Here is a 27604-nt window from a genome sequence, read left to right as displayed (position 1 = left end):
TGACGATTTTACAACAATATAATATACTGTGTGAATACCAATATCATTTAACAATACAATTTTGTTGGCACAAAGTTTGAAGAGGAAATATCAACTGCAATAAAAAATAATAAATATACAGTATTTCCTTTATCTTATAAAAGTATTAAATAGTATTGACCATGACCTGCTACTAAATGAATTGATAGATATGCCATTACAGAGGCCACATCTAGAAAACAGGTATCAGTATGTTCAGATAAATAAAATTATCTCAGAATTAATGAAGGTTACTTGTGGGGTCCCTCAAGGCTCAGTGTTAGGTCCCTTAATGTTTAATTTGTATGTATATTTGTAAGATTTTAAAATAATTAAAATGTGTTTTATTTGCAGATGATACACAATAATGTAGCTGTGATAAGGTAAGGTAAGGATTTATTCATTATTCATATTCTTAGGTAATTGCATGACAAAGTCAGCAAACTTATGAGACGATGTTTACTATTCAAATTATTGGGAGTGATAATAGACATAAATTATGCTGTAACCCACGTCTAAATAGCAAAACTAGCTTGCAAAAGGCCATCACAATAGTGTTTAAAGTCTTCACTATACCTAATTTTTGTGCAATTGCTTACAGACCAAAATAAATTTTCATTTCAAAACTTTACCTATGATATGATTTCTATGAGTAAAAGCAATGGACAGGAGAGGTAGAAAAACAACATCAAATTCTTTATTATATTCATCAAGTTGTCACTGTTATTATTTGAAGCATTTCCATGCTGATGAGAAGAAGATACACATATTGAAAAACCAAAATCAGAAAATACTGAGAGAGAAAGTTACAGAAAGAGAGAGAGCATGCAGTGAGTATCTGTTAAGATGAAGACGTCCGATGCTCGTTCTCCCCTGTTTCCCCTTTAACGTCCATCAGTTTCACGCACTTTTTAAAACAGGAGTGACTCACACACATGGGCTGTAACCAAGCACGAAGTAACACACACACACACTACAAAACTGGAGAACAAAAAGTACACTTAGTGAAGTTATCAAAATATAGGCTATATACTGTATAATCTTAAGACTTATTAATGTTAAAACAACCAGTGCTGAGTTAGTTTCTATGAGAATGAGTTCAACATTATATTCTCAAACACGTACACCGATCGATTATAGATGATCTGAAGGGTCCAAACCAGTGATTCTGAGTGTTTTAGTCCATAAACTACAAATCAGTGTATACAGTATGCACAGTTTGAAGTTAAAGGGCTTAAACAAGCAAAATTAGTAGTATGGTCCTTTAATTTGAGTAAATTAAACAGAGAATATGTAATGAAGAAAGCTTATGTAATGTTTTCTGGTAGTAACATGAATAACTAGTGACTCGCTAGTGACACGTAGTGGCCAAACCAGAGAAAGCTCCACATTTACACGGTAGTCAGAACACAATGTTCAAACCAACATAGGCTTCACTGGGACACAATGACTGTACTGTACGTTTACTGTACAAAGACAAACGTCCACCATCACTGTGGTCCACTAACGTCAATGTTCACCTAAAATGAAAGAGTCAGCGGATCTTGACTCAGTGGAGCTTTAGCACTGAACATCGTGCTGCAGCAGCTTATTTGTAGCGACATGTTTCCTGTGTGTGAAATTATAAACAGATGTGAACTATACCATGTGGATTTACTGAAGTTCATCAGGCGGTTTGCATGGCATGGCATGGCATGGCATGGCATGGCAGGGGAAAGTAGCTAACAATATGAATACAGGGAGGTACAGCTGTGAGTCATCTGCATATCGTGTTAACAGGACTTCAAGATTCTCACTCCTTTCAAGAAACTGTCTTCAAGAACCTTTAAAGGACAGTTTCAACAACCCAAAGTGGTTCAGAAAAAGTGGCTTAAAGTGAAGTTTAATTCTGATTTCAGTTATTATTCAGATTTTACAGCTGAAATTAAGTTCAGTCAGGTTTCTCAGTACACTGCGAACTTGAGATGCCGAATACTAAAATCAGCAGTGTGCATAATATCAACCTCACCTCATCCCTGAAAAAAGCTGGTAGTTTATAGTTTTGTAGTTTTCAGGACCTTCAGGTCATTTCTGTTATTTTCAACGACATTTTCTACCTAGAAAGCTGCTTCACTGAATTTCAGTTTTTCCAAGATAGATGCGAACCCTGGCCTTGTTGTTAGGATGAAGCAGTGATCACACAAGATGATTGTTTTAAAAGGACAGCAAGGATTGCAAGATGATTAAACCACCTGAACTTTCGGACCGAAAAACACCTTCAAAACAAGCGCTAATGGGTCAGGAGTTTGTGTCCAAAATGCTAAACTGGTCGGTGCTTTGTCAGCCAATCAGGACTCCTCATACCTCAACCTACCACTCATAACAAAAGCCAGAGAGTTGGATGACGTGTTACTCGCGCCACCTGTCCGCTTGACCTCACATTCAGCAGTGACGCTCAGAGCAGAGTTTTGAATGAAAAGCTCATATGCAGCCATGGCCTGACTGAACTCTGTTGAGCTAAACTGAGCACTTGATGAGTGTAAGCGCTGTAGTTATCATTAGTGTAATGTTGAAGCCGACTCCACGGGCACAAACAGAACAGTTATCAACAGCAGTGTGCAAGAGCAACCACAAAGTGTTTCCTTTAGTCAAGGCTGCAGTGCGTAAAGAACAACTGAGAAAAATACTCAATGAACCAACAACAAATGTTCAGTCTGCCTGTTCAGTCTGAACTCGGAGAAAGTTTCTCATTGACCAGCTTCAGAGGCTGATGGACTCCAAAACTTCACCCACTTTAGGATTTTACCAAAATACCAAAGAGCCATCTTCTTGTTTTCAGCACTTTTACGAAAAATTACTTTTTAAAAATGCAGAAATGTGCAGAATAGTTATAAAACAATTTAGTAATAAAACCCAATATTATGTAATATTATTATCCATTATTTATAGGTACAATCATCTGTTACATTTTTTTTATTGATATAGATATTGATAAAGTTTCACAGCTCTGGAAAAATGCAGTTGCATCTCTGAGATCTGTATGTTTTATCCAAAAGAGAAAACTAACTTGTGAGGTGCTTTTTGATAAATAACTCACAGTAAAATGAGTGGGAACACAAAATTCAGAAATATACTCAAGTCTTTCCAGAGCACAAACTATATCTGAACAAATGTGAGCAACGATTCATGGTCATAAATTGAAAATTCAACCTGTAAAACATGCCATACATGCAATATCACTTAAAGATATAGATGATAAACTTTGGGTTTCCATTATTGGGTTTACGCACTGTTTGTCTAATCTCAAAGTCTCTGAGGTGTAAATGTACTGTACCTCCAGTGACTGATTTGTTGTTTTTAAATGTTTCTTTTCTCCGTCTGAACATTTGTTGGTAGTTTCGGGCATCAGAGTGTGAGTGTGTTCATCTCTCTGTATTAGTGTGCTTACAGAGTGTAAATAGACATTAACACAGGAACCATTTCCACACAGAGATAGGTACACTGTTAACATATTGCTGTTTTCAGTTATGCACATACTGGAGAAAGATTTTAACATTAAGCACACATGTAAGTTTAGATTAACTTGTGTTTTTGTTTTGTCTTTTCACAGATGCTCACATTCACAAATGTACCGAAGTTATTTAACTGGAGAAAGAGGGATGAGAGTAGAGGGGAAGGAGAAAGAGGGGAGGAAAACTTTTACAAATATCACAGACTCTCTGGAGAGTTTGTCCAGGGTTTAAAATTCTAAGGTAGAAAATTTTAAACCTCAAGATGAACAAAATTAATGTTGGATGTAGGGAAACAGAGCTGGATAATATTCAACTCTAAACTGATTCATTGTTGTAAAGCTGAGATTAAGTTTAAATGAAGCTTATTTTCAGGCATATGCATGACAGAAGCAACACAAAAACATTAATATCACATGTTTCGGGGCTGAAAACACTTTCATTTGAACATTTTTGATTTTTAAGATACATAAAGGAAGTTTTGGGTCTGTTAGCAATTTTGGTTAATGACATTACAATTGTACTGTAGCTCTTTATAAGATTTCTATAATACACTGTATTTTAACTCTAACTAGGAGGACTAATGTTTGTATTTGGCAATACACTGATTAATAATGACATTTTATTTATTCCAAGGCGTTCAGTCGAGATGATATCTAACTAGTTCTTCTATTTAAGACTAAATTAGCTGAATCTTTTTTTTTTCTTTTTCGATGTGATGAAGGAAAAAGACAAATCCAGCTGTTTCCTATGTGTTCACATTTGTTGTGAAAGGGTGACTAACGCAACTTAAACATACACTTTATCTTTAATACGTCAAATTCGACTTGATGTAAGAAAATGTTGGCATCTGTATTAACTACAGAGCAACATTTCTCACATGCGACGAGATATATATCATAGAGACCAAGAACCATTTTGTCCTCTTCCACCCCAACAGTGATATTACACATCTGTAAGATAAAAAAATATAATCGACTGTAACAACATGATAAAATACAACAAAGTCAGTAGATACTAGATGATTAACCCTGTTTTCAGTTTGAAATCTGAGATTAAAGCATGCAAGTGATAAAGTTCTTCACACACAGTTTAGAGAAGTATTGAGGGTTGAAAGTAGATCTGTAGCACTGACTTGGTTACTTGTGTAACCATAGTTCTCTGAGTGTGAGACTATCTCTCCAGCTAAAGGCTGCTCCGAAACACGTTCAAATCATGGTTAGTCAGAAAGGCCATGCGTGTGTGATCCTAATAGAGCAACAAGTTCACGATTAGTGCGTGGACACCTCAGCTTATGTGCCTTAAAGAGTTTCATCACCTGTGAATGTAGAGTATGTAGGGTGGAGAGATAGTCTCGACACAAGAGAAAAGAGAAAACTGTAAAGACAGCACAAATTAAATGAAGTTCTTGGTCTCAGATGAGTAGTGAAGCAGCAGCAGCCAAATCTGGGTCCACCACTACAGACTGACTCAAGTCAATCAAATACATAATCTACGTGAGTACGTGAACACGTTGAAGCGACTCATGAATGGCGTTCACACCCGTGCTTGAAAACACAAGAAGTCTGCAACGTGACACAAGCGTGAAGTGCAGTTTCAAGGCAACAAGAAAGATCTGAAGTAACTGTAACTGTCAAGGCAGCAGAGTTTGATGAGTCTCGACTACATCGCCCCCTTCAGGACTCAGGAGAGCTTACAATCGTGCCATTGTTGCGTGTGTTCAGGTACTTACGCAGAGCATGTTTCCGGATTTAAACAAATATGCAAAGTCGAAACCATCAACAATATTTACACTTTTCCAACCAACTGGTGCCAAACTTTATGACAAATCCGTTTGGCACTCATTCCAGAATTTGGTGAGACCCAAATCTAGTAGCAGCAAAAACAAAACATGTAGCAGCACAAGCTAATGCTATGTGGTTTTTTTGTTATCCTCAGAGTGAATAAACAGCAGTTTTTCTGCCCCAAAATGATACAACGTGGACAAATACCAAGCTGGGACAATGTGACAAAATGATAAGATGTGTAAACGGGTAAAGAGAATATTTTTGGGGAATTGCTTTAGCAGAGCTGGATTCTCAGTTTCATTAAAGGATTGCAGGACGTTTTGATCAGATACAAGGCACTATAGATTTTGCTATAGAACGGCTAAATTAGAAGGATTTGGGGCTGAGCGTACGAGAGAAGAGGGACGGGGGTTTTCACTACGAGAAGTTTGACCGACAACAGCGATAATCTGAGGAGACTCAGTGAGGAGAGCGAAAGTAAGAGATGGCGAAAAAAGAAGAGCGGAGAGATCAATCCGGTGTACAGGTAAAGGAGGGAGAGGAGGTTAGGACTGCATCTCAGCACGCAGCATCCACGGAAACCAACAGCAGAACAGCAACCTGGAAGAGAAGAAGACAGGAAGAGGAAGAGGAAGGACATGTGAAGATGAGGAAGAAGACTCTGTGACCCAAATTCAGTTTTTTTGCTCACATGTGGCACATCAGGAACTTATGATATTTTATCTTTGTAAAAAAAAGGAAATGCTGCATTTATGTCACATTGGAGTTACCATATTTACCCATTTCTTGCTTGTATATAACGTCCACAACAACACATACAAGTTGCAGTTACAACTGGGAAACTCCAATAAAGAAATAGCTGAAAACAAACATGGACGCCTCAAACCAGCCAGAGTCCATCATTAAAGGTGATTAATGGATATAGTGTTATATTTTAAATGTTATTTTTAATCCTCACCAACTCTGCCGTCATAAAATTGTATTGAGTTGTCTGATGACATGATGGCTCGTAAATGGTAAACATGGGAATCTTTACCATCACTACCATCAGTCCCATGTGATGTAAATGCAGCATAAACCCACATTTTAATATTTTCAGATATTTTAAGGCAGAAGTTCAGAGCTGTAGGGTTAGGCTTAGGGGTTAGGGTTAGGGTTAGGAGTTAGGGTTAGGGTTAGGGGTTAGGGGCTAGGGTTAGGGATCAGGGTTAAGGGTTAGGGTTAGGGTTAAGGGTTAGGGTTAAGGGTTAAGGGTTAAGGGTTAGGGGTTAGGGTTAAGGGTTAGGGATTAGGGTTAAGGGTTAGGGTTAGGGTTAGGGTTAGGGTTCAGGGTTAGGGGTTAGGGTTAGGGTTAAGGGTTAGGGGTTAGAGTTAAGGGTTAGGGGTTAGGGGTTAGAGTTAAGGGTTAGGGTTAGGGTTAGGGGTTAGGGTTAGGGGTTAGGGGTTAGAGTTAAGGGTTAGGGTTAGGGTTAGGTGTACAGAGCATATGTTATTGTCTCGTTACTGTTCTCACCTGGATATGGAGCTCTCAGAGGTCAGGTCTTTAGGAGAACGCATTGTGTTGAAGTTACGCTTGGGCTGCGACACTGCAAGACACAAACAAACAAACAATATGTCAATGATATTAATAACAGGGAAGGAATTACTGATGTTCACCATCAATCATTGATTTAGGGGTAAATATAAAGGTGAATAAGCTCTATGCTCCATCACAACACAAACCTTTGTTCAGATTTATGAATTTATGCTTCTGAACCTTAAATTAAAATTGTGTATTATTGTTATTTTGGGTTTTGTTTTGGTAGTTTTGTACATTATTTCTATCAGTAATGAAACTATTTTGCTTTCAACCTTCACTGCAGAAAGACAGCAACATTAATAGACTCAGTTTTACAACAGAATCCATAACTTAAGCATCTGAAAGGATTAAAACAAGTCCAGTTGAACTCTGAGATATATGAAAAACAAAGGCAAATATTCCTGAACTGTCTGCTGTGGTATAATTGTCCACTACAGAACCATTTGCACAATTAAACTACAGTAATTTCAGGTACAAAGTTGAACTAGCAAGAAACCGAGATGCTGTAAGAGCGTGATGATACTTACTTGTGACCTGATGCACTTTCTTCACCATGGAGTTGTCATTCTGTGAGCCGTCTTTAGGACCTCCGATTCTGATTTAAAAAAAAAAAAAAGAATGAACTTTCAGTTTATTGGTGTTTTCATGATGTATATAATAAATATATCACATTAAAAAAAGACACTTCTGAAGAGGAAGAAAACTATTGTAAATGTTATTCTGGAACCAGGTTTCCACTGGCTTTAATACTCTTTAGTATTTTGAATTTAATATAAAAAACATGGTGTAATTATAATAATCATGGACTTATAACATCATCAAACTATTTCATGTACCAAAAATAAACTCTGACATACTCTGGTAAGGGAAATTAAAATAATAATCAGCTGTAAATAAAACAAAGGTTTGGTGTTGTTTTTTTTTAAATACATCCTCACCTCTGGACGCGGGAGGGCGGAGCAAACACTCCATATTTGGGGAGGCAGCTGAAGTAGCGGACTCCAAACACTGAGCCGTCATGTTTCCCTGTCGGCTGATCCAGCTCGATACCAAACCAGTAACCTGCAGGGACACAAGCAGATCAGATCACACCCGGTCTGCTTCTGACTGGTCGTAAACTGTTTTTTTAAAAGCTGCTAATTATCACTGTTGAGTGAAAAACTCCTTTGACACAACTGTCACCCTCTCAAGCCTCAAGACAAAATGGACACAGAAGAAGAAGACAAAGGAAGACAACTTGTTTGTCTGATCAAAACTGACAATTTTGTTATTTTAAGATTCTCACCACTACTGGGGTAAAAGTAAAGATTGTCCGGTGGCACCAGAGGAAAAGCCATGTTGTTATAAATAAAAGGGCTTTCTCCTCGGTACGGTGGCTATTTTAGGACATGTCAGACTCAATTTGTCAGGCACAGCCGGACACAGTTACACATATGAAAAAAATGACAGTGAAAAAACAAATAAACATGCTAACCAGCACGCAAACAGCATGTTAACTTCCTAACATGCTAACCATGTTAGCATATTTTCTGAAATAGATGTATTTAGCAGCTTAGTTCAAATACACTGATTGCTCAGTTGCTCAGTTTAACAATTATTAAGTCAAAGAATGTATTAAAAAGTATTGATTGGTATTTAATTAGTAAGTGAAAACACAGGAATAGTAAGAAAAGAAGCTGAATGTAGTTCATCCCTTATTCAGATGAGCTGAGGATAATTAGAGGTAATGACTTAAGAAATAATGTCAGACCAAGTGAATTTAGTATACATAAAACATATATGTGGTTAAATAAAGTTGTTTGTGATAACTGGCATCTCATCTGGACAGATTTTGTGTAGTTTTGTCCTGGAACAACGGTGTAATCTGTGTATACAGTGTAGAGAGTCCACCAGCAGAGGACCAGCAGACAGACCTGGAGCAAAGTCGGTCTTTCCATAGAAGCGGACAATGCCGTGTTTCTGTCCGGCCACCAGAACCTGATCACCGACTTCCACGTTCATTCCCTCCGGATCCAGACTGGCGACTGACGACTTCTTCCTCTGGGCTGAGAACACACAGCGAACACACTCACAACCAGGTTTACACTTGCCGATCAGGACTGATACAAATATACTGTACTGCACCATGACCTTTACTGGTATTCACAGTAATCACAGGCTATTTCTTCCTAAATATCAGGGCTATCTTACCTTTCTCTTTCTCCTTCTTCTCTTTCTCCTTCTTGGTCTTTCCTGCGAGGCGGGAGGCCAGGTCCATGCGGGGCGTTCGGGGGGTGGAGGTGACAGACGAGAGCGCCTGATCCACAGCCTTGGAAATCTTTGACACCGGTGCGAAAATCCCTGCAGGACAGAAGAGACAAACACCCTGAAACCTCAAAACCTTTGATGTTATCTTGAGTTCATTCCTGTGATCGGATAAAGAAAAACTGGAAAACTTTTGACAACTTTGGGGCAGAAAGACTCCAGAACAAGCTCTCCTTTTAGCTCTGGTTTGGTCTCCACCAATATTTGAGAAAAATAGTCTTTCTGCCATTTCTGGAATATTTGAGGTATTCAAATTGGTGTTAATTGCTGGTGACATATTCTGCAAACTATTCTTTTAAATGTTTTAAATGGCAAACATTCCCTTTTTGCTAGATGTCGTTATATTACAGCAGTGTAACCAGTCAGTACCAGTATATCTCACACTCATAACACTGACCAGTGGACACCAAGTACTGTAATGTGAGAATCATTCTTATTGGCCTTCTTATTGGAGTCTTTGACTACTGTCGTCCACTGAGAGGCTCCACTGGACCAGTCAGGGGATGAAAGGCAGCGCTAGGGTGGAGCTAGATGGGGATGTGGCCCCACCAAGTAATAACATAACATTTTGCAAACAATTTTTTTTTTTTATCTTTTGTTTGGCTTCTATTTCCCTCTTTTTCTGAGTAGCAACTATAAACTGGGGTCACCTGGGTGAGTCCATGCTTCAGATATGTGCACTTTAACTGTTATTCATTTTGATTTGGCACATTATCGGCATGATAAAAACCATCGTTTGGGACCTGGTATGAGCAGTAATCCAGGCTGAAATCACTAAGTAAGTTACTTTCTGTTTTTCATGTGAATGTGTTTCCTGTTTATGTTTGCTTGTGTATTTCCTGTTGTTCTTTGACATTCATTTCAAAGTTTTCCACATAAAGTTGGCTGTTTTCTGTCCCATAAAAGCCTGACTGTTCTGACTTTTTACTTTTTTTTTTAAATCTGCAATTGTTATTGTTTAGTAATAGAATCAACAAAAGTGTTTGCAGTAGACATACAGTATGATACTTGAAATTGACTTTCCCCAGCCTTGCATGTTCATATATACGTAATACTTCGCTTTAAGTCCCTCTATTTAGCAGTTATAAGCAGTGTATAAACATTTATAAATTCATAAATGGTTAATAACAGACATTTTAAATGTTTATTAATGTACAGTATTTGTTAAAAAGCACAACTTCTCTTATGAAGGCAAAGTTATAGTTGTGTTATAGTGGACAAACACACTAATAAATACTTATATCTGCTTGCAGCTACATTATAATGTATTGTAACAAATTTGTTAATGTTAATATACGCTTATAAATGCTAAATAGGAGGATTTAAAGTAAGTATACAACCTCAAAAGCCCTGACAATAAATAATGAAGCCTCCACTTCTCAACATAAAGAAAATCCTTCTGGCATTGCGTACGCAGGTGTTCACTGACTTGCTCAAAGGCACCGTGGCAGCTGCTGTTACCTAGTTTAGGAGGGCAGATGAAGTAACGGACGCCGCCGACGCTTCCATCGTTCTTCCCCTCCGGCTCGTCGAGTTCCACGCCGACCCACTGACCGCTGGCGAACTCTGTAGTCCCGCAGAACCTCAGAGTGCCGCTCTGAAAGAGAGACGGAGAGAGACATCTCATCTCTCGAGTTAAGAGGTGAAATCATTCCCGCCCTTGAAACATGCCTTTAGAGCTCCATTAGCTGGTTACAGTAGGTTGCATGGAGGCAGATAGTCTGAGTGTCGGAAGGGGAAGGGAGGAAATGTAACAAACAAGTGCATCAACGCTACAGATGGGAGTGAGAGGGAGCAGATTTTTTTTAATTTGCCATGTGACAGGAAGAGAGCATGTTGTCAGTGTGGTGAGTCAGTCCAGTTAATCTACGTTTCCAGCCGGCGCCCGTTTCCCACCAACCTGTCTGAGGTTTGCAGGCGGGCTGTCGTCTCTGCTCTGGTCTCTCTGGAGCTACACAGCGAGAACACACTGTTCAGAGCTCAAACAGCAAATACATGTAAAAGCTCACATTTGTTTACTTTGTGGGCAGCCATGTTCATGTGACATAATTTCAGGAACATTATGTAAATTTTCTCAATCTCCTGACTTGGAACACACACTTAAACAGCTTTATGACTGTATTTTGTCATTATAGGAAGCAGAATGTCTTGGTTTATCAGCCTGGAAGTGGACAGGACTCACTTCCTAGTTCTAGTCACGATGAGCCGTTCTGGCCTTCAGTCCAGAATAAAATGGCGTTTTCCTCCCCTGTATGTGTGTATATTTGGTTTGTGCGAGGAAAACTGAGCTTTGTAGAAACGCTGTCATATCAGTGATAGTAGACTGTTTCTTCTTCGCTGGTTTTCTGTGGCTGACTTGCTCATCTGTCCTCCTCACATGCCCAGTAGGAGGAGAATTACCCATTTTGGCATTTTAATATGGACAGAGGTTGAAACTGAAACGGTGTGGACGCTTGTCGTTATTGCACGAAAACAGTGTTTTAGAATTTTGCTGGTTTAATGTAGATTCAGTGTCTTGTTTATGCTTCAGCAGGGTCTAAAATGTCCTTCACAATAAGTCTCAATTTACATCTCAGGTGGTTTGAAGTGAAAATAGAACAAACTGAGGGGTAAAGCAACTTCGTGATTAATGTGAAAATTCAGATTTTAACGCTTCATTGAATGACGAGTCAACCCTCCACATGGTTTCCTTTGACAGACTGTTTTGTGTTTTTGCATTTGTATCGTTCAGGTTCATGTTTAACCTGACAGGAGTGCTGAAAGCTCATCAGATCATCGAACAGCGTCTGAAACCCCTCTAACTCCTTCTGACATCAGAGCCGACAGTCTGACAATCACATCCACTTTACTCAGTGATTATCCAGGTGTGAAATTAAAGGTGGAGTTTGAACTTCTCTCTCAAGATTTTTTTTTTCCCAAACAATTACTTCTGTCACTTTTCGTGTGAGCAGTCGAGTGCAACACAATAAAAATCTTTGACTTTGGAAGTGATCAAACAAACTAATTTGTTTTAAGCATGATGAGCTCTTAAAGTATAAGTCTGGTGATATTCAACAAATCCAACAAAATCCTGTGAAATGAGATAAACAACAATGAATTGATCTACTAACAAGTATTGTGTGTGTATCCAAACCCTGATAGATCTTATTCCACATTTGCCACATTACACTGTGACATGTTCCTTCATCACCATGAACACACACTGTAGTTTATTTTGATACTCACTAGAGCAGCAAATGTGGATTCATCCACTGCTGAAAATAGTCCCCAACAACTGTACTATCTCCAGTTATTTGAGTTATATTTGCCAACCAGCTGTTTCAGGAAGTTACTGAGCCTTTTTAAAAGATGAGACTATATATTTGTGTTCTTAAAGATTTACTTCAATAGGAACAAAGTCAGTCAATAGTAGCAAAGGCAGGAAGTATTGAGAGACAGACTAACACATTGTTGTTTTGGGTCTGCACATGGGATTTGTTGACAGCAAGAAAAACATAGAAAATCACCAGGATTACCTGTTAACACTAGAAAAAAATCTCTTTTCACCCATGATCCCTTGCATTTTGTTTCCCTCTGCATTCTCAGTAAACACCAGTTCAAATACTGTGTTTTAGCAACACATTTTCTGATTTAAAACATTTCATTTTCATCATTTCATTGTGTTGACTGACATATAAAATCTAATCCGGAGCACGGTTCTGACCTTCATGTCGTCCAGCATCACGCGGTCTCCCAGCTTCAGCCCCAGCGAGGTCAGCATCAGGTTTCCTGGGATGTTGTCGTAGTTGGGCAGCGTTGCTCTGGGAAGGTTACAGCTCAGAGGAACGGCGTCCAGCAGCAACTGCTTCAGCTCTTTGGCTACCATGGCGGCCTCCGCCTTGTCCAGACTCATGTCCATCGGATCGGGAACCACCTCCGCTGGAACCTGGCCCTTATCGTTCTGCAGAGAGACAATGATAGAAAGGGGGCAAAGGAGGGAAAGGAGAAGAGAGTGACACTTTTCTTTAGTTAGGTCAAGATTTATAAGAGCAAGATAAAGCCACGGAGCATTCAAGGAAAGAAACATGAGCCGGAGGGATTATTTTTTGAATCCATAAATGGAGTTCTGTCTCTGGATTTAGGGAGTACATGTCACTCACTAGAGAATCTAGTTTTTTCCACCGTCTTGACGAACACATGCTGTGCAGCCAAGCATTGTTCAATCCTACAGAACTTTATTTTAAATTGTAGTTTGATGTCAGATGTCAAGCTGAAGTTTGGGGTAACGACTTTTTAATGGTAAAAAGAAGAAAAGCGAGTTGTTACCCGGACGGTGGGGTTGGCTCCGTGCTCCAGCAGACATTTGACTGCACCCAGACAAAGGTTGGAGGCAGCGATGTGGAGAGCCGTCCCGTAGTGGAAATCACTGCATGTGGAGTTCAACACTGTGGAGAAGAACACAAGAAGAAGAAGAAGAAGAAGAGGATGTCTGTGATTCACAAATAACAGACTGGTGATTATCAAATGTGAGTGAAAAGTCAATGATTGTTGTGTGTGTGTGTGTGTGTGTACCTCTGGGTTTAGTGGCTTTGAGCAGGACTCGGATCAGTTCTGGGACGTCGAAATAAGCGGCGTAGTGCAGAGCGTTCATGTTGGTCCAGCGGCTCCTCAGACTCACATCGGCGCCCAGAGAGATCAGCTGGCTGCTGAGGCGCAGCGCCGCCGCCGGGTCGCCTGCACAGACAGTTAAGATGAAACTAAAAGAAGCCGCGACGACATCCGTCACACCACAGATCCTCCAAGCTGCACTGACTTGGAACAATGTGAAGAACTGATGTTGGACTCGTTTAATTGGAGTCATTTCACTAGAATCTTTCAGGGACGTATTCAATTTGATTGGATTCATTATATTAATATCAGACCTGGAGGAGGGATCCCTCCTCTGTACCTCTGGAATTGATGTTAGTTTTGTGGGTTTAACAATAGAGGTAAGGTGGAGGTTAGTAAGGTAAGTAAGGTAATAGTAAGCTGGAGGTTTAGCCCTCTGAGGCAAAGATGTGATTTTGGACTTAATCTTTGGTTTTGGTTTTTTAATGGAATTTGCTGCTTTCATTTAAAGGATAAGGCTGGCAATATTTTAAATTTTTCTTATTGTCAACAAATCTCATGTGCAGAGCCAAACCAACTATGAACTGATCTACTAACAAGTATTGTGTGTGTGCATCCAAAGCCTGATATATCTTATTCCTCTGTGCTGTAGACCTCAGTTGTTGTCCAAAAACTATTAAAAATACATCAGTGAGTCACATCGACAGCTGCACTGGGTGACATGTTCCTTCACCACAAAGACAATGGTTTTGGTAGTTTGTTCCGACTCTAAAGACTAATAACAGCAATAGCTTGTTGTAGCTTGTTGTGCTACATAATCACAACCTCACTGAAAACAGCAAGCTTTATCCTTTAAAGAGGTTATTTTTTGGGGGGGGGTTTCATCTGAATTGAGGGTCTAATGATAGACGTAAGATGTAGGTTAAACTCTGTGATTTTGGACTGTATGAATAAAACTGACTTGACCTGACAGGACTGTGGCAAAGACAAACCAGCTCTGTCAAGCTTCGGCTGAACAAGCAACACTTGTCAGTAGAATCAGTTCATCACTGGTTTTGTTTTTATGGGATTTGCTGACAGTAAATAAATTTAACTGATCATCTTCCTTTAAATGTTGCATTGGATTCGAGCTCGGTTGTGTCAGACTGACTGATTGACATTAAATAAGCATCTTACCGACTCCGTGTGCTCCAGCCTTGCAGCTGTAGTGAAGCAGCGTCATGTCGGTCAAACCGTCGCGGTCGTTCACATGACAGCCTCGCTTCAGGATCTGAGACAGAGAAAAGGAAAACGACACACAGGACGGATGTTAACAGAGAGTCACAAGTTATCGTTCATGGTTTAGTGCACACAACAGCTGTTCATCACATTATCCTGATGAATCATTAGTTAAATGTTCTTGTACGGAAAATACAAGTAACTTAAGAAAATATCGGACTCATTGTAGTAGCAGGACTAGCAGTGGCTAATGTAGCTTCAGTTAATTGTTGAAAATGTGCATGGAGGAAGTCATTGTTTTCCATCGTGGACATCTTCAGCTCTGCCTGGTTTATTATTTTTCATATTTTCCATTATCAGCAGGTATTATTTTATGTTATCACTTATTTAAACAGTGAACAACCTTCATTTGAACATCTAGTCTCAAAACCAAAAACCAAATCTACAATAACAACATATAGCTCCTTTTTATTAAATGGATCAACTGTATTAGTGTTATTACTATGTGTGTGCATTCATCTAAAACTGCTTTACTGTTAATGTTTGTTCCGTCTCATAATCATCGTGTCAGTCATCTGTGAAGCACTTTGAACTGTATGAAGGGTGAAAATAAAGCTTGAGATGTTTGAGTGATGCTGGTTTTTCAGCCATTTTGACACCAGTTTGTTGACACTGCTGTAGTTCTTTTATAGTGGGAGATATCACAGCTGTCTGATTCAGAGTTAAAACTAGGAGGTTGACATTAATAGTTTTTCCCGCTCTGATGCTTTTAATTAACCCAGGTTCATTAAAAGCAGCTAAAAACAGAAAGACTGAATGAACCACATTATTAGATATTCTTGAGCAGAAGTTCCAGTTACTCTTCGGCTTCATATTTTATAGTTTACAGGAAGGATCACCTGCCAAATTAAAAGATAAAATATGGCAGCAGAAAACACGACGATCTGAAACATCAGCGATTGTCTCGCTAAGACTCGATCGCTTGACTCCTCGTTTCTGAGTCATGTCACTGTCTGCTCCTTGTTTTATATTCCTCCAGGCTGAGTCAGCTTCCTGCTGAGTCATGATAGAGTCTCACTGACTTTCCATCTCTCTCTCTCTCTCTCTCTCTCTCTCTCTCACTCCTCTGCACCACTTTCTCTCTCCGCTCTGTCTCTTTTTCTAGTCCATGCAGCCATTTTATCTGGGTCATTATCACGATTGCGTGTGTCTGCAGGGAAATAATGAAAGTCAATGCAACAGTCGAAATAACAAAAAAACAACTTTGTATGTGTGTATACTGAGTGTACATGAGGGCTGTTGGTGCAGTCGGTATTTACAGTGTGGACCGACCCTTCAATTAAAGTCAACACTGAGCTGCACTCAGTTATTATTTATCCATTCCCTCTTCTCCCATGTTGAATCTCTTTTATCCGTGTGTTTCAGGATGGCAACAAACAATTCAACTACAAATAATAATCACAAAAACCTGAGCTGATCTTTTAGTTTTTATTTGATTTGATCATTTAGACATAATATTTAGATTTATTACAACTTGGTCCTCATTTTCATAGTTTTGTCCATCATTTATATCAATGATAATAAATGTTTCTGATGGAAACAGCATCAGGAAACAATAAGATGTATTAACCTTTCAAATTTGACCCATTTTTACATTTGAATGCAGTAAAAACACATTTTTTTTAGGCTGAAATTTTATGACTTTTCCTAAAGTGACCCAGATTATACAAAAATCTTTTTTAAAACATTTTGTGCAGCTGATAAACATACACTGATGCACGTTTGTACATAGAGAGCATTCCAGGTTAAATTTGAACCGTATTTATTATCCAAAATATAATATAAGTCATTATGGCTGTTTTGTGTAACATAGGACCAACATATTGTGTGACTGTGAGTGTTGTTTGCTCTCTGAAAGCTTCGTTAAGGATTAATCACCCATTTATCAATGACTGATGAGGTATTTATGATATGGTTCAGAAGTTATAGAGGTATAGAGACTAATTATGAGAAGATACTGTGAAGGGTCAGAATATGAACAGTATGTAAGAGTTAAACAGCCTTTATATCTGGATCATGAATCGTTCCTTCAACAGAATGAAATGTGAAATGTTTCGCTCCAGCGTTCAGCTCCGATACTAGCTCCTCGCTGCTCAGTGAGATGTCATTGTTCATTATCTCCTTGTGTGTGTGTGTGTGTGTGTGTGTGTGTATGTGTGTCCAGAGGGTTGAATCTGGGTCAACGTGACAGTGACAATCGAGTCTGGATTCAAGCTCCACGCCAAGAGCAACTAGGGCAGGCAAGACAGACATGCAGTTAAACATTCAGGAAGCTGAAATCCAAACCCCCTTTTTTTAAGCAGCATCTGTACTGTTAGCATTAGCTTCTTTAGCTTTCTTTAAAGGATGGATTCACAATTTTCTAGTCTGTCTTAAAACAATAGTCACTTTCACAAATGAACATTGTTTTTCTTGCTGTAATAATTCCTCCTGTTCATACTGACCATTAGAAGATCCCTTCATAATGCACTTACAATGGAAGTGATGATCCGAAGCCCTGTCTCTGTGCAAAAAATGTATTTAGAAGTTTATCTGAAGCTAATATGAGGTTTAAACTGTCAAATCAAGTCAATATCTTTCAAAGATAAAGCTTTTTTAGTTTCGAATTCCTTCTTTTTGTTACAGTCCTTCCACTGCAACTGAACAGGACACAAACAGGGAAATGTTTACTAAAAAGATTGTAAATGTGGAAGATTTCCACTTTATTTGACTAACTCAGACTGACGAAGCCTCATATAAGCTTCAGATAGACTTTTAAATACATAATTGCTCAAACGAGGACTGTGCAGTGGTCGGTATGAACAGGAGGAATTATTACAGCGAGCAAAACCTTTTTCAATGCTCATTTGGGCTCCTGACTGTTGTTTTAAGACAGACTTGAAATAATGTGAACTCATCCTTTAACTCTTTCAAAACAGTTGAAGGAAGCAGGATTCAGCTTGTGATGCAAAAGCTGCAGTCAACAAATGTTTGGTATTTGTATTTGATAAAACGAATCATGATCAATTATTAAGTCTATTAATATTCTGTCAATTAACTAATTAAGTAATTCTAAGTAGTTGGGTTAAGAATTCTTTGTTGTAAAAGAGTCACAAGTCTGTGATGTTCTCACCTCGTTGCCGATGATGTCGATTTTGTGCTGCACCTGGGGAACCCACTGACGCACGATGGCGAACAGCTCGGGGATGGTGGTCCGAGGATCCATGAGGATCTCCAAACATGCCGGGTCATTGGGGTCGAAGAAGGTGAAAGCTGGAGACAGACAGACAGACACAAGTAGAGTTTAAGGTAAACCCAAAGAGCAAGAAAGAGGGGACAGGGACGAACAGGAGGGAAGATGAACCAATGAGGGAAGAGTAAAAAACCAAATTTGGAGGGTAGAAATTATCCCAGATGGCAATGCCAAGAAGTTTCTGTCATCAAATCAGATATGACCTGTGAGCTCTGCAGTTTCTCTTCCTGCCAGCTCTGCAGTTTGAGCTCTGAGGCAGATTTCATTTCACTGAGTAACCGCAATCAGCTCAACGACAAACTTCACTTCTGTCAACAATTCACTTCCACAGACGGAAAAATAGTTTCATAAATCTCACAAATCCTCACTTTGAGACCATGATACTGACTTTATTCTCTGTTTTTCAGGTTTTTCTATCTGAGAAGGCTACATCCAGAAGGTCTTACTGTTGTCCATTTAGCCATTCATATTGCTGTTTTTTGTTTTTTTATGTATAAATTCTGGTTTCTGTGAAACAGCTTTTACCTCTTATCTCTCTTCTCCTGATCGGTCATTACTTTTAGTTTATGTCTCTAAAACAGGGGTATTAAAGGACCACTTAATACATTTTCACTGCATCAAAGGTACATTAAGGGTGCATTATATGATGATATTTCAGTACAAAAACCATGTGCATGAACAGTATTTCTGTATTAATGGGAGATGTAACATCTTCGTTGTGTAACCAAGTCCTTAAACTTGAGCATAAAAAGGTGTGATGTCACTGGTGTAAGTGTTCATTAGTGAGTTCTTCCCTGCATTCATTGTTGAAAATGTTTGATTTTACAATAATTCTTTCAGAGTCTTGATATCATGACTTCAAATGGTTCAGTTCAGTGGTTCTTACCTTTCAAAACAGGCGTGTTTGGTGTCGTTATGGACACTGTTTCATTGCAAAAGAAGCACAATGGTTCCCTTAATCAAAATGAAAGGTATTTCTCAGTCCAGTGATCCTTAATCGTTTTTCATTGTCAACCTTTCATTTTTTAATATCATCTAGTTTTGAACGAGCCATTTTACTTCATCAGCCGTAGCTATTACATTCCACAACTAACTTTCTAATTATGGTGACTAGCTGACGGCTGAATGAAGACAAGTGAGGTGTTACTCAAAATTGGTCCAGGTCAGGTTGTGGTTAAATTTACACATGAAAAATAAATTCATTCTTTTTGCATTTTAAGAATTTTTTGTCATTTTATGGATAATCTTTTATAGGAAACTTTTGTTTTTCAGTTGGGACAGGATGGATGTTAGTTGTTTAGGAGGGGCAATTTAATTGGATCAGAGTTTTTTGGGGTTTTTTTACTTGATGGGTTTATTGGTTTGAGTTTTTATGTCTTACTTTTCATAGCTTCACTGTGATAGATTACCTATCTAAAATCTCTGCAATTTTCATAGAAGCAAGAAAAACAATTGATGTATTGATGTATATTTAAAAAAACAAAAAAAAAAGGTTCTGTAGGATTGTGACCAGTTAGTAAATAAATGGCTAAAACTTGGCTCCCAGTTGTACAACCGGACAGAAAATTCTCTGTCAGGCTGGTGAGCAGGACCGCTCATTCACTGCTGGGAAATGGAGAAAACACAGACACACACACACACAGTGTATAATGGAGTTGGCCTGCTCTGAGTTCGTCTGGTGAATATCAATTAGCCTGTCGCCCATAAAGCAGTCAATCCAGAGCTTTCCAAACCTATTGATCGCACACACGGCTGTCAGAAATTCAGACCGTATGTACTGACGATCCACCGTCGTCTGTGACTTTAACAGTTTATTTTATTGTACCGTTGCGCTCAAGCTCTGTCTGTTTTTATGAGTGTTTTGTAAGACTTTAAAGCCTTGGCAGTGACATGGAGTCTCTGCTGAAGTTTATTTAAAAGCCCTGCACTCAAAATCCCAATAAAGTAAGAGTTCAGAAGTATTATTAGCAAAATTTAATTTAAGTATCCAAAGTAAAAGTACTCGCCCTGCTGTAAAATATCCCCTGTGACTGATATTTTATTACATACAACAATATTAGATTGTTATGCAGCATGTTACTGTTGTAGCTGCTGGAGGTGGAGTTTGAACTACCTTATATACAGTTAGCTAGTTTAGTCCAGTGATTCCCAACCTAGGGGTTGGGCCCCTCTAAAGAGCCACCAGATAAATCTGTTGGGTCGTGAGATGATTAATGGGAGAGGAAAGAAGGAAAAACAAATAAATGTCAGCGCTCGCGGCTGTTTTCAGAGAAAAAGCTCTAAAAAGCCACTGTATGCTACCTGCTCAGCTACAAACAGCAAACAGACACAGTTAGCTGTAGACTAGCTGGTGAACATAGTGGAGCATTTAGCAGATAAAGAGCCAGATATTTCCCTCAGGAGTTGGTAGAGAGCAAAAACAGAGCTAAAAGAGAGTGAATATTGGATTTACATTCATTAAGTGGACAGAAACACAACTCCAAATGAATGATAATGTTGCTCTGTGACTGCTGGATGTGGAAATAAGCAACTGTTTGCTGACAAGTTCAACATGTGTACTTTTGTTTGTTTGTTTTCCTGGTGCATATGTGGAAAATTGCCTTAAGTGCAAGATGTTTAATGGCAGAATAAAACCAAACCAAACCAACATTTTACACTTAAAAGATGACGATGTGTCAGTGTTGTGTTCACTACTTGTTTCTGCTAAAAACTAGTGGACAGAAAATCAGTTACTGCAGTTTTAAGGTTATACCTGTCCACACAGATGTACCATTCACCTTTATAAAAGTGTGCAAGTGATATAGCAGGAGGGCAGAGAGGTATGACAGTATGTAGTATTAAAGGTGGTATGAAGATGTGTATTTAAGGTGGTATGACATACCGTAGTCTTTGGGCAGAGGTGCCTGGGCGGAGGGATGCACCATGGCTCGGCGCCGCGGTTCATGAACTGGACTCTGGTACTCAGACACTGACAGCGGCTCAGGCTCTAGCTCCCTGCCGGCCGGTGGATCCTCCTCTTCCTCCCGCTCCTCTCTCTCCTCCCGCTCCTCCTCCTGCTCCTGCTCGTCGTCCTCCTCATCCTCCACCTCCGTTCTCTCCTCGCCCTCCCTCTCCTCTAGCTCGTATTCCTCCTCATCGTCCTCCTCTTCTTCTTCCTCTTCCTCAGTCAGAGCCTCCTCCTCCTCCTTCTGGACCCTCCCCTCCTCCTGCTCCTCCCGGTCATGCCTCTCCTTCTCCTGCACCTCCAGGTTCTCCTCTTTAGTCATAATGAGGGATGCTGCAGCTGGGCCTGTCAGAGAGGAGGCACGACACTTTTAATAACGTCAAATATGATTCTCTTGTTTTTGTTTTTCAATCGGCAAAACTTTTTTTATCTCTCCTGTGCACATGTATACAAAGAATTACAGTTATTTCAGATAAAAGGTCATCATAATCCATTTTTACAGATTTTCATGAAGTATACCTTGATGTACCCTGATTACAAAAGCAGATGACTTTAAACTGATTTACTGATATCATTTCTCACCCCACTAAATTCATTAATGTTGTTCTGAAAAACAAAACAAACTCAACATCCAACAGTTGTATTTAGGGGAAAAAACAAAATGTATTCTAATAAAAATGATTGAACTTATGAGTAAATATCAAAAGATCTGACTTTCTAAAGAGTCACTTAAAACAGAGTCTCTGGTTTTGGGGACCTTCGATCTGGGCCAGTAATCCAGTCCCAGCTTTGTACAAAAACACTATTAATGGTTTTGACAGAGAAAATATTGTTTTGGTGTCAGCATTCAGACATGAAAGTTTTGCATCTTCAATTGACAAAGACCTAAAAACTTGTGACTTGTACTTGTGTCTTGTGTCAGTTGACATCTGAGTGCCTACGTGCTTGTCTTGGCTTGGCTGAGCACTGTGACAGCCTCATCAGCAGGTTTGTCAGTCATCCAATCTGAGGTTAAACCAGTACGATCTAGTTTGGTTTGGCACAAGAATCTTGGTACGCCTCCTTGTTTTCTGTCTTTCCATTCTGCATCACCAGACAAATGCTGTGCTTAGCTTGTGTGTGTGGAGAAACAATGAGAAAGCAAAGCTAATTGACCCACTGCGGCATAATGATAATAGCAGCAGCTAAAAAGGCTAATGCTAACTCTCCCTGTCCATCATTAGCTGTTGACGGGCCTGACTGGATTAAATCTACAATCCACTTAACAAATGGACAAGGCACTGAAATCCATCCAGCAGCCACTCCCTCCATTACTGAACCATCCATCTTCTCCTCCATTATCAAACACCCAAGGAAAGAAGGAAGGAAGGAAGGTAAGAAGGAAGGAAGGAAGGAAGGAAGGAAGGAAGGAGGAAAAGATGGATTTATATCATAAACCTCTAGCTGTCCTTCCAGTTCAAGCCAGATAGGAGCTACAGAGGTTGCATCAACATAAAACATGATAACATATTGAATGTCCTGTAATAACCAAAATCTGGGAGATGAGGTATCCACTCACTCTGATTTTGTGACATTCATTAGTATATTTTGAGAAAGATGTAATAATTGCAGCAAACAGACCATCCTGTGTTAACTCTTCTATTCAATCCAAAAACTGAATACATGATTGTAACTTATAAATGAAAGCAAGAAAATTTGCCCTAAAGAACTATTTGTACTGTTGTGTAATTTCGATACCTAAATAAGTTTTGTGATTTTGAAAGGAGACATATTCAGGACCTCAAGATCATCCAAACCAACAGGCACTAATTCACTTTTACACCTGCTGACACAGTATTCAGAAAAAAAGCCAAAAAATAGTTAATCAGCTGAAGAATACAGGAGATACTTTGTTGAGGTTTTGTTACGTACATCGAATTATCATCTGCGTATAACGATATTCTATTAATGGTTGCCTTTGTTTTACAGTGACTTAAAGTGGGTGTGATACTGACAGTTTTCTCAAGTGAAACATGTAATTAAAAGGCATAATTTAATACCATAGGACACGTCATACATGCCATACAGAGAGAAGGATTGCTGACCCAGGGAGCAAATGTAATAAAATTTCAGATCATTTCTGGATCATCAACACATGTCGACACTTGGAAACAGCACAGTGGTGTTAACTGACACAGCAGCCACGTCAAACCGCGATGATGCATGTGTGGATGATTTATAGAAAAGGATCGTAGTTATGGTAACCAAAAAAAAGAAAAGAAAAGAAAAGCAGGGAAAGCTGCACACTCATTTCTCTGATTCAATTTTTTTTTACTTCAAGTAAACATCTTGACACATTGCCATCTTCAGGATAAAATCCAACAGTCATCTGACATTTATGGTAATTAGGACAGGAGTTATATGTTGTCAACTTGCAACTTTTAATCGTTTAAAAGCCAATATATGGACATCTTGCAATACAGGCATTATGGTGCAAACCAGGAACCAAAACGACCTGTTGCATGTTATTCCCCTTCTCTCTCTTTCCTCTTTCCTCATTTTCTGTCATCTCTTTACTGTCTGCTGTCCATTTAAAAAAAAAAAAAAAAAAAACCTTTAAAAATCTCATTTTGCAGGTCTGTGCTTGGCACTCCAGTCTCTGACATGATGGTCAGATGCATTACAGGCTCATCTGCCACACTGAGCTCCACACTTTTAAATCCTAATTATACTTTACAGACCAGTGTAGCAGCCAGAGTCCAAATTTTATCATCCGCTTACATCCATGTGCACTGTAAAACAATTTAAGCTCATTCTACTTAGAAACAGATGTTCCCCTGCTGCCGTAAATGTGAATTGACTGAACATAAGTTGAATAATTAGTTTAAAGTCGTCTCGCGAGTTGCTAAAATGTAAAACTAATACATATAACAAGTTCAATAAACTTAAGGTATTAAATTCAATCAACAACTGTTCAGTCATGTTGACAAACGTCACAGTCTGATTTGCTTTCAGTCTACATTTTCTCAGGTTGATAAATCAGTTTTTCATTTCACACTAAGAATTTATAGTTGCAGCTGATGCTACTGGAGATAAATTGTACCAGTCGGCACAAAGTCAACATGTGTGGCTGCTCCCAGTAACCTTATTAAATTATAAGTGTTCAGAGGAAGGTACTGAATTCAATAACCTCCATCACGGTTTGCACTGTTTTCATTATGCATGCTGGGATGTCTGCTAATATTAATGTCTTTAAAAACTGAATTTATTAAGTTAAGTGAAGTCTCTGCAGTACATTCATTCAACTAATCATTTCATGTCAGGTGAACTCATGTTTACTAAGTTAAAAATAAAAACTCTTAGGTTAAATTAACTTGAAATAAATAAAAACTTACATATTTAACATAAGTTATTGGCAACAGATGAGTTTATTCCACTAAATTCCTGTATGATGTTTTACAGTATGTGTCCACAAATCCTGTATGAGAGACTTGACTTCCCACCTGACTAAATAAGGGACACCTTACTCCCTGGACCATAAATTGTGAACTGCAGAATCATTCAGTATGAATCTGCCTCTGAGCTGCAGCGTGAATGAAGCCAAGTAAAGAGCAGACAGTGTTCAATCAGCAGAAGAAGCCAGTTAAACCAGTCGAAGCTTGTTCATCTTTCACATCTTCTTTATCCATCTGCCCATATCTGAGGATTAGTACACACACACAGACATCATGTAGTAGGTCAAGGGAGGCATATGAGATGTCTCTATATTCTAAGCTTTACACTATAATCCACACAAACACCAGCACTGTTGTTTAATCTGAGTCAGCTACTGTCTGTCTGCAGCATGAGCTATATGCTAAGCTAACGGTTGCTATCAGTTGCATCAGACATCCATGCAGAGAGGATACAGATCTGTATCAAACGAAGGCATCAAATTTGAATTTAAATGAATTAAAATACATCTTAAACACACTTTCTTCAGTTTATTGATGGAAATTGAAGTCTATTTCCTGTTTTACCCTGCAGCTGCAGTCTGAATGTCGTAAACATTTCATTATGCTCAAATCACATAATAACAACAAAGTGATCACATGAAAACAACATGTGAGAAACGACTCCAACATCCTCTCCAGCCTTCTGTCCAATGAACACTCCTTGATGAAAACTTCCTGCCGCGACATTTGGTCAATTTAATTTCTCTGTTTAAAGTAATTATCTGTCTCTGTTTCTGTACGGTGCTTTATGTAATCTGTGGTCTCAGCTGGTAGATTCCTGCCTGAACAGAACAGTAATCACGGACTGAACGGGACTAAAAACAGGACTCAGCTGAGGCCACGATAAAGGTTATGCAACACGACTGTGTGAGTCAGCACGGATAGACAAATATGAAACATGAAAGTATGCGCACAGAGAAGAGGTGGACGTAATAAATACAAACAATCATCTTGAAAAATTATAGATTATTGCTGTAACACTGTACCTGTTGTTTTCGGATGTATTACAAGTGGTATTTTGTAATTTAATGATGGAAAACCGTGAAAATGTAGCTGGGAGGCATGTGAAAGATGAATCATCAGGATCAGTGACGTACTTTAGCATCAGGCTTTTCTGTTTTTGACCTCTACGCACAGAGGTCGCAGACAGCTGAAAGTTTACATCTCAAAATCTTCTCAGAAGGTATTTCTGAAAATCTGACGCAGGCTCCTGAGGTTTCCTGTCAATCTTCTAAGTAAAAAAAGAGTAAGATTTGAACACCTTGTCATTGTAACATGACAATGTGTTATAATTGTTAAAATAAAGATATTCAAATGGACAGAATTTAAACCCAGGATGGCACCTTTCCTTTGTGCACTTCATCTTTGAACACCAACGGGACGCCCTATTTTTTCTATTCTATTCTAGACCAGAGTGGATATCATACATATCATACAGTATGTAGTTGATATTTTCAATAAAACCTCTCTTTTCCCCAAATGGGTTACAGTACTTTATGGTATCAAATAAGACTGAACACCTGAACAAATATACTGTAAAAACAAATAAATATTTAATGTGCACAACGCAAAATGCAATCAAACAATAGTCAGGAGTGCCTTCATTCAAGTCAAGTCCATTTTTATCTATATAGTCCAATAATGCAAACTACAAATTTGCCTCAGGTGACTTTACGATCTGTACAACAAATGAGACCTTCTATCTTTAGACCCTCCTAAGATAAGACAAGGAAACCCCCCAAAAAAGCCTTTAAAGAGTAAAACCTGGAAGAAACCTCAGAAGAGCAACAGAGGAGGGATCCCTCTTCCAGGACAGACACACAATAGATGTTGTGTGTACAGAATAGACCAAAATAACAATATTACCAAATGGAAAATCAGGATGGCAAAATTATAGTTAGACTGTAAACATACAGTATATTCATTCCTAACATGCAATATATGATGGACCTTTAATATTCCTATAGAACCTATAAATGAGATTATTATGACCTTGTATTGAATCAGTAGGAGCATCTGTCATACACTGAGTCTCTGTGGGATTAATGGACAAGATGGAAACCAACAATAATGTCATTTTAAACACTGAGCACCACTGACAGACTCACACAGAGACACTAAATACTCATTAAATGGTTATATCTGTTGATTTTGGATGATTTTCAGGGTGTAGGGACACCATGTGATGTGCACCAGCAGGTTGTGAGAGGCAGAGGGAGGCCATGGCAGCATCCTCCTCCTCCTCCTCCATCCAGCCTCCATTTTACAACAAACCCGACCAGAGACAGAAAAAAAAAACGCCATAAAAACAAGAACAGACGCAGCAGACAGCGCGTCCTTCACAGTGTCAGCTCCAGCATTACAGTCACGATCCGAACAAATAAAAAAACAGAAATTACAAACCGCCACAATCCCAGTTTGTGGTTTGTGCCAATGTGCGTAGTAAAGGGCAGGATCGGGAAAAACGCCCCACTGAGAAACAATGGAACGGACGCACACGCAGAGAGAGACGTGAAGGGGTCACGTTTATATCCATGTAAATATTTAAAAAACAGAAGGTGGTCGATTTAAAAAAAGATGTTAAACTGGCTGTCGGTTTAGCAAATGGAGGATTATTTCAGAGGTTTTGTTTTTGAACAGCGCCCCTCTCTCTCCATCTCTCTGCCTCAGCATCTCCATCTTTCACAGAGGCAGAGAAATAACACGACAGCCTGATGATCATCAATACATATTATACATATTATAAATAACACACATGTGTGAGTATAAACTGCAGATTAAAGTGTTTTTTACCTGAAAAACAAGCCGCTGGTTGTTCGGTGATGGTTCTCTCTCCTCCCTGGTCCACAGCAGAAACAACACTGATGCTCTGCTATCTCTCTCTCCCGCTGCCTATTTACCTCTCTCTCCCTCT

The 27604-nt window shown here is 39.0% G+C and overlaps 1 protein-coding gene across 2 annotated transcripts; it reads right to left on the bottom strand.

Moving 5' to 3' along the window:
- Nucleotides 1-693: 693 nt before the first annotated feature.
- clip3 (CAP-GLY domain containing linker protein 3) lies at nt 694-27604 on the bottom strand. Of its 2 annotated transcripts, none has more exons than XM_044355231.1 (14): nt 27484-27604; nt 21155-21562; nt 18154-18293; nt 14940-15033; nt 13728-13889; nt 13482-13600; nt 12880-13116; nt 10638-10773; nt 9063-9212; nt 8786-8917; nt 7811-7934; nt 7400-7467; nt 6807-6879; nt 694-5893 (listed from the first exon to the last, which is right to left on the bottom strand). In XM_044355231.1, the coding sequence occupies exons 2-14, from the start codon at nt 21537-21539 to the stop codon at nt 5839-5841; spliced, it is 1875 nt and encodes a 624-aa protein (XP_044211166.1). In that variant the 5' UTR covers nt 21540-21562; nt 27484-27604; the 3' UTR covers nt 694-5838. The 2 variants fall into 2 exon arrangements, with proteins under 2 accessions (XP_044211166.1, XP_044211167.1); XM_044355232.1 differs by lacking the exon at nt 27484-27604 and adding an exon at nt 11077-11127 and having other exon boundaries at nt 21155-21300.

The sequence above is a fragment of the Thunnus albacares genome, chromosome 6 (assembly GCF_914725855.1).
Source record: "Thunnus albacares chromosome 6, fThuAlb1.1, whole genome shotgun sequence".
Lineage (NCBI taxonomy): Eukaryota > Metazoa > Chordata > Actinopteri > Scombriformes > Scombridae > Thunnus > Thunnus albacares.
Note: the sequence above shows the minus strand (reverse complement) of the source record. Positions and strands in the feature narration are given on the sequence as shown.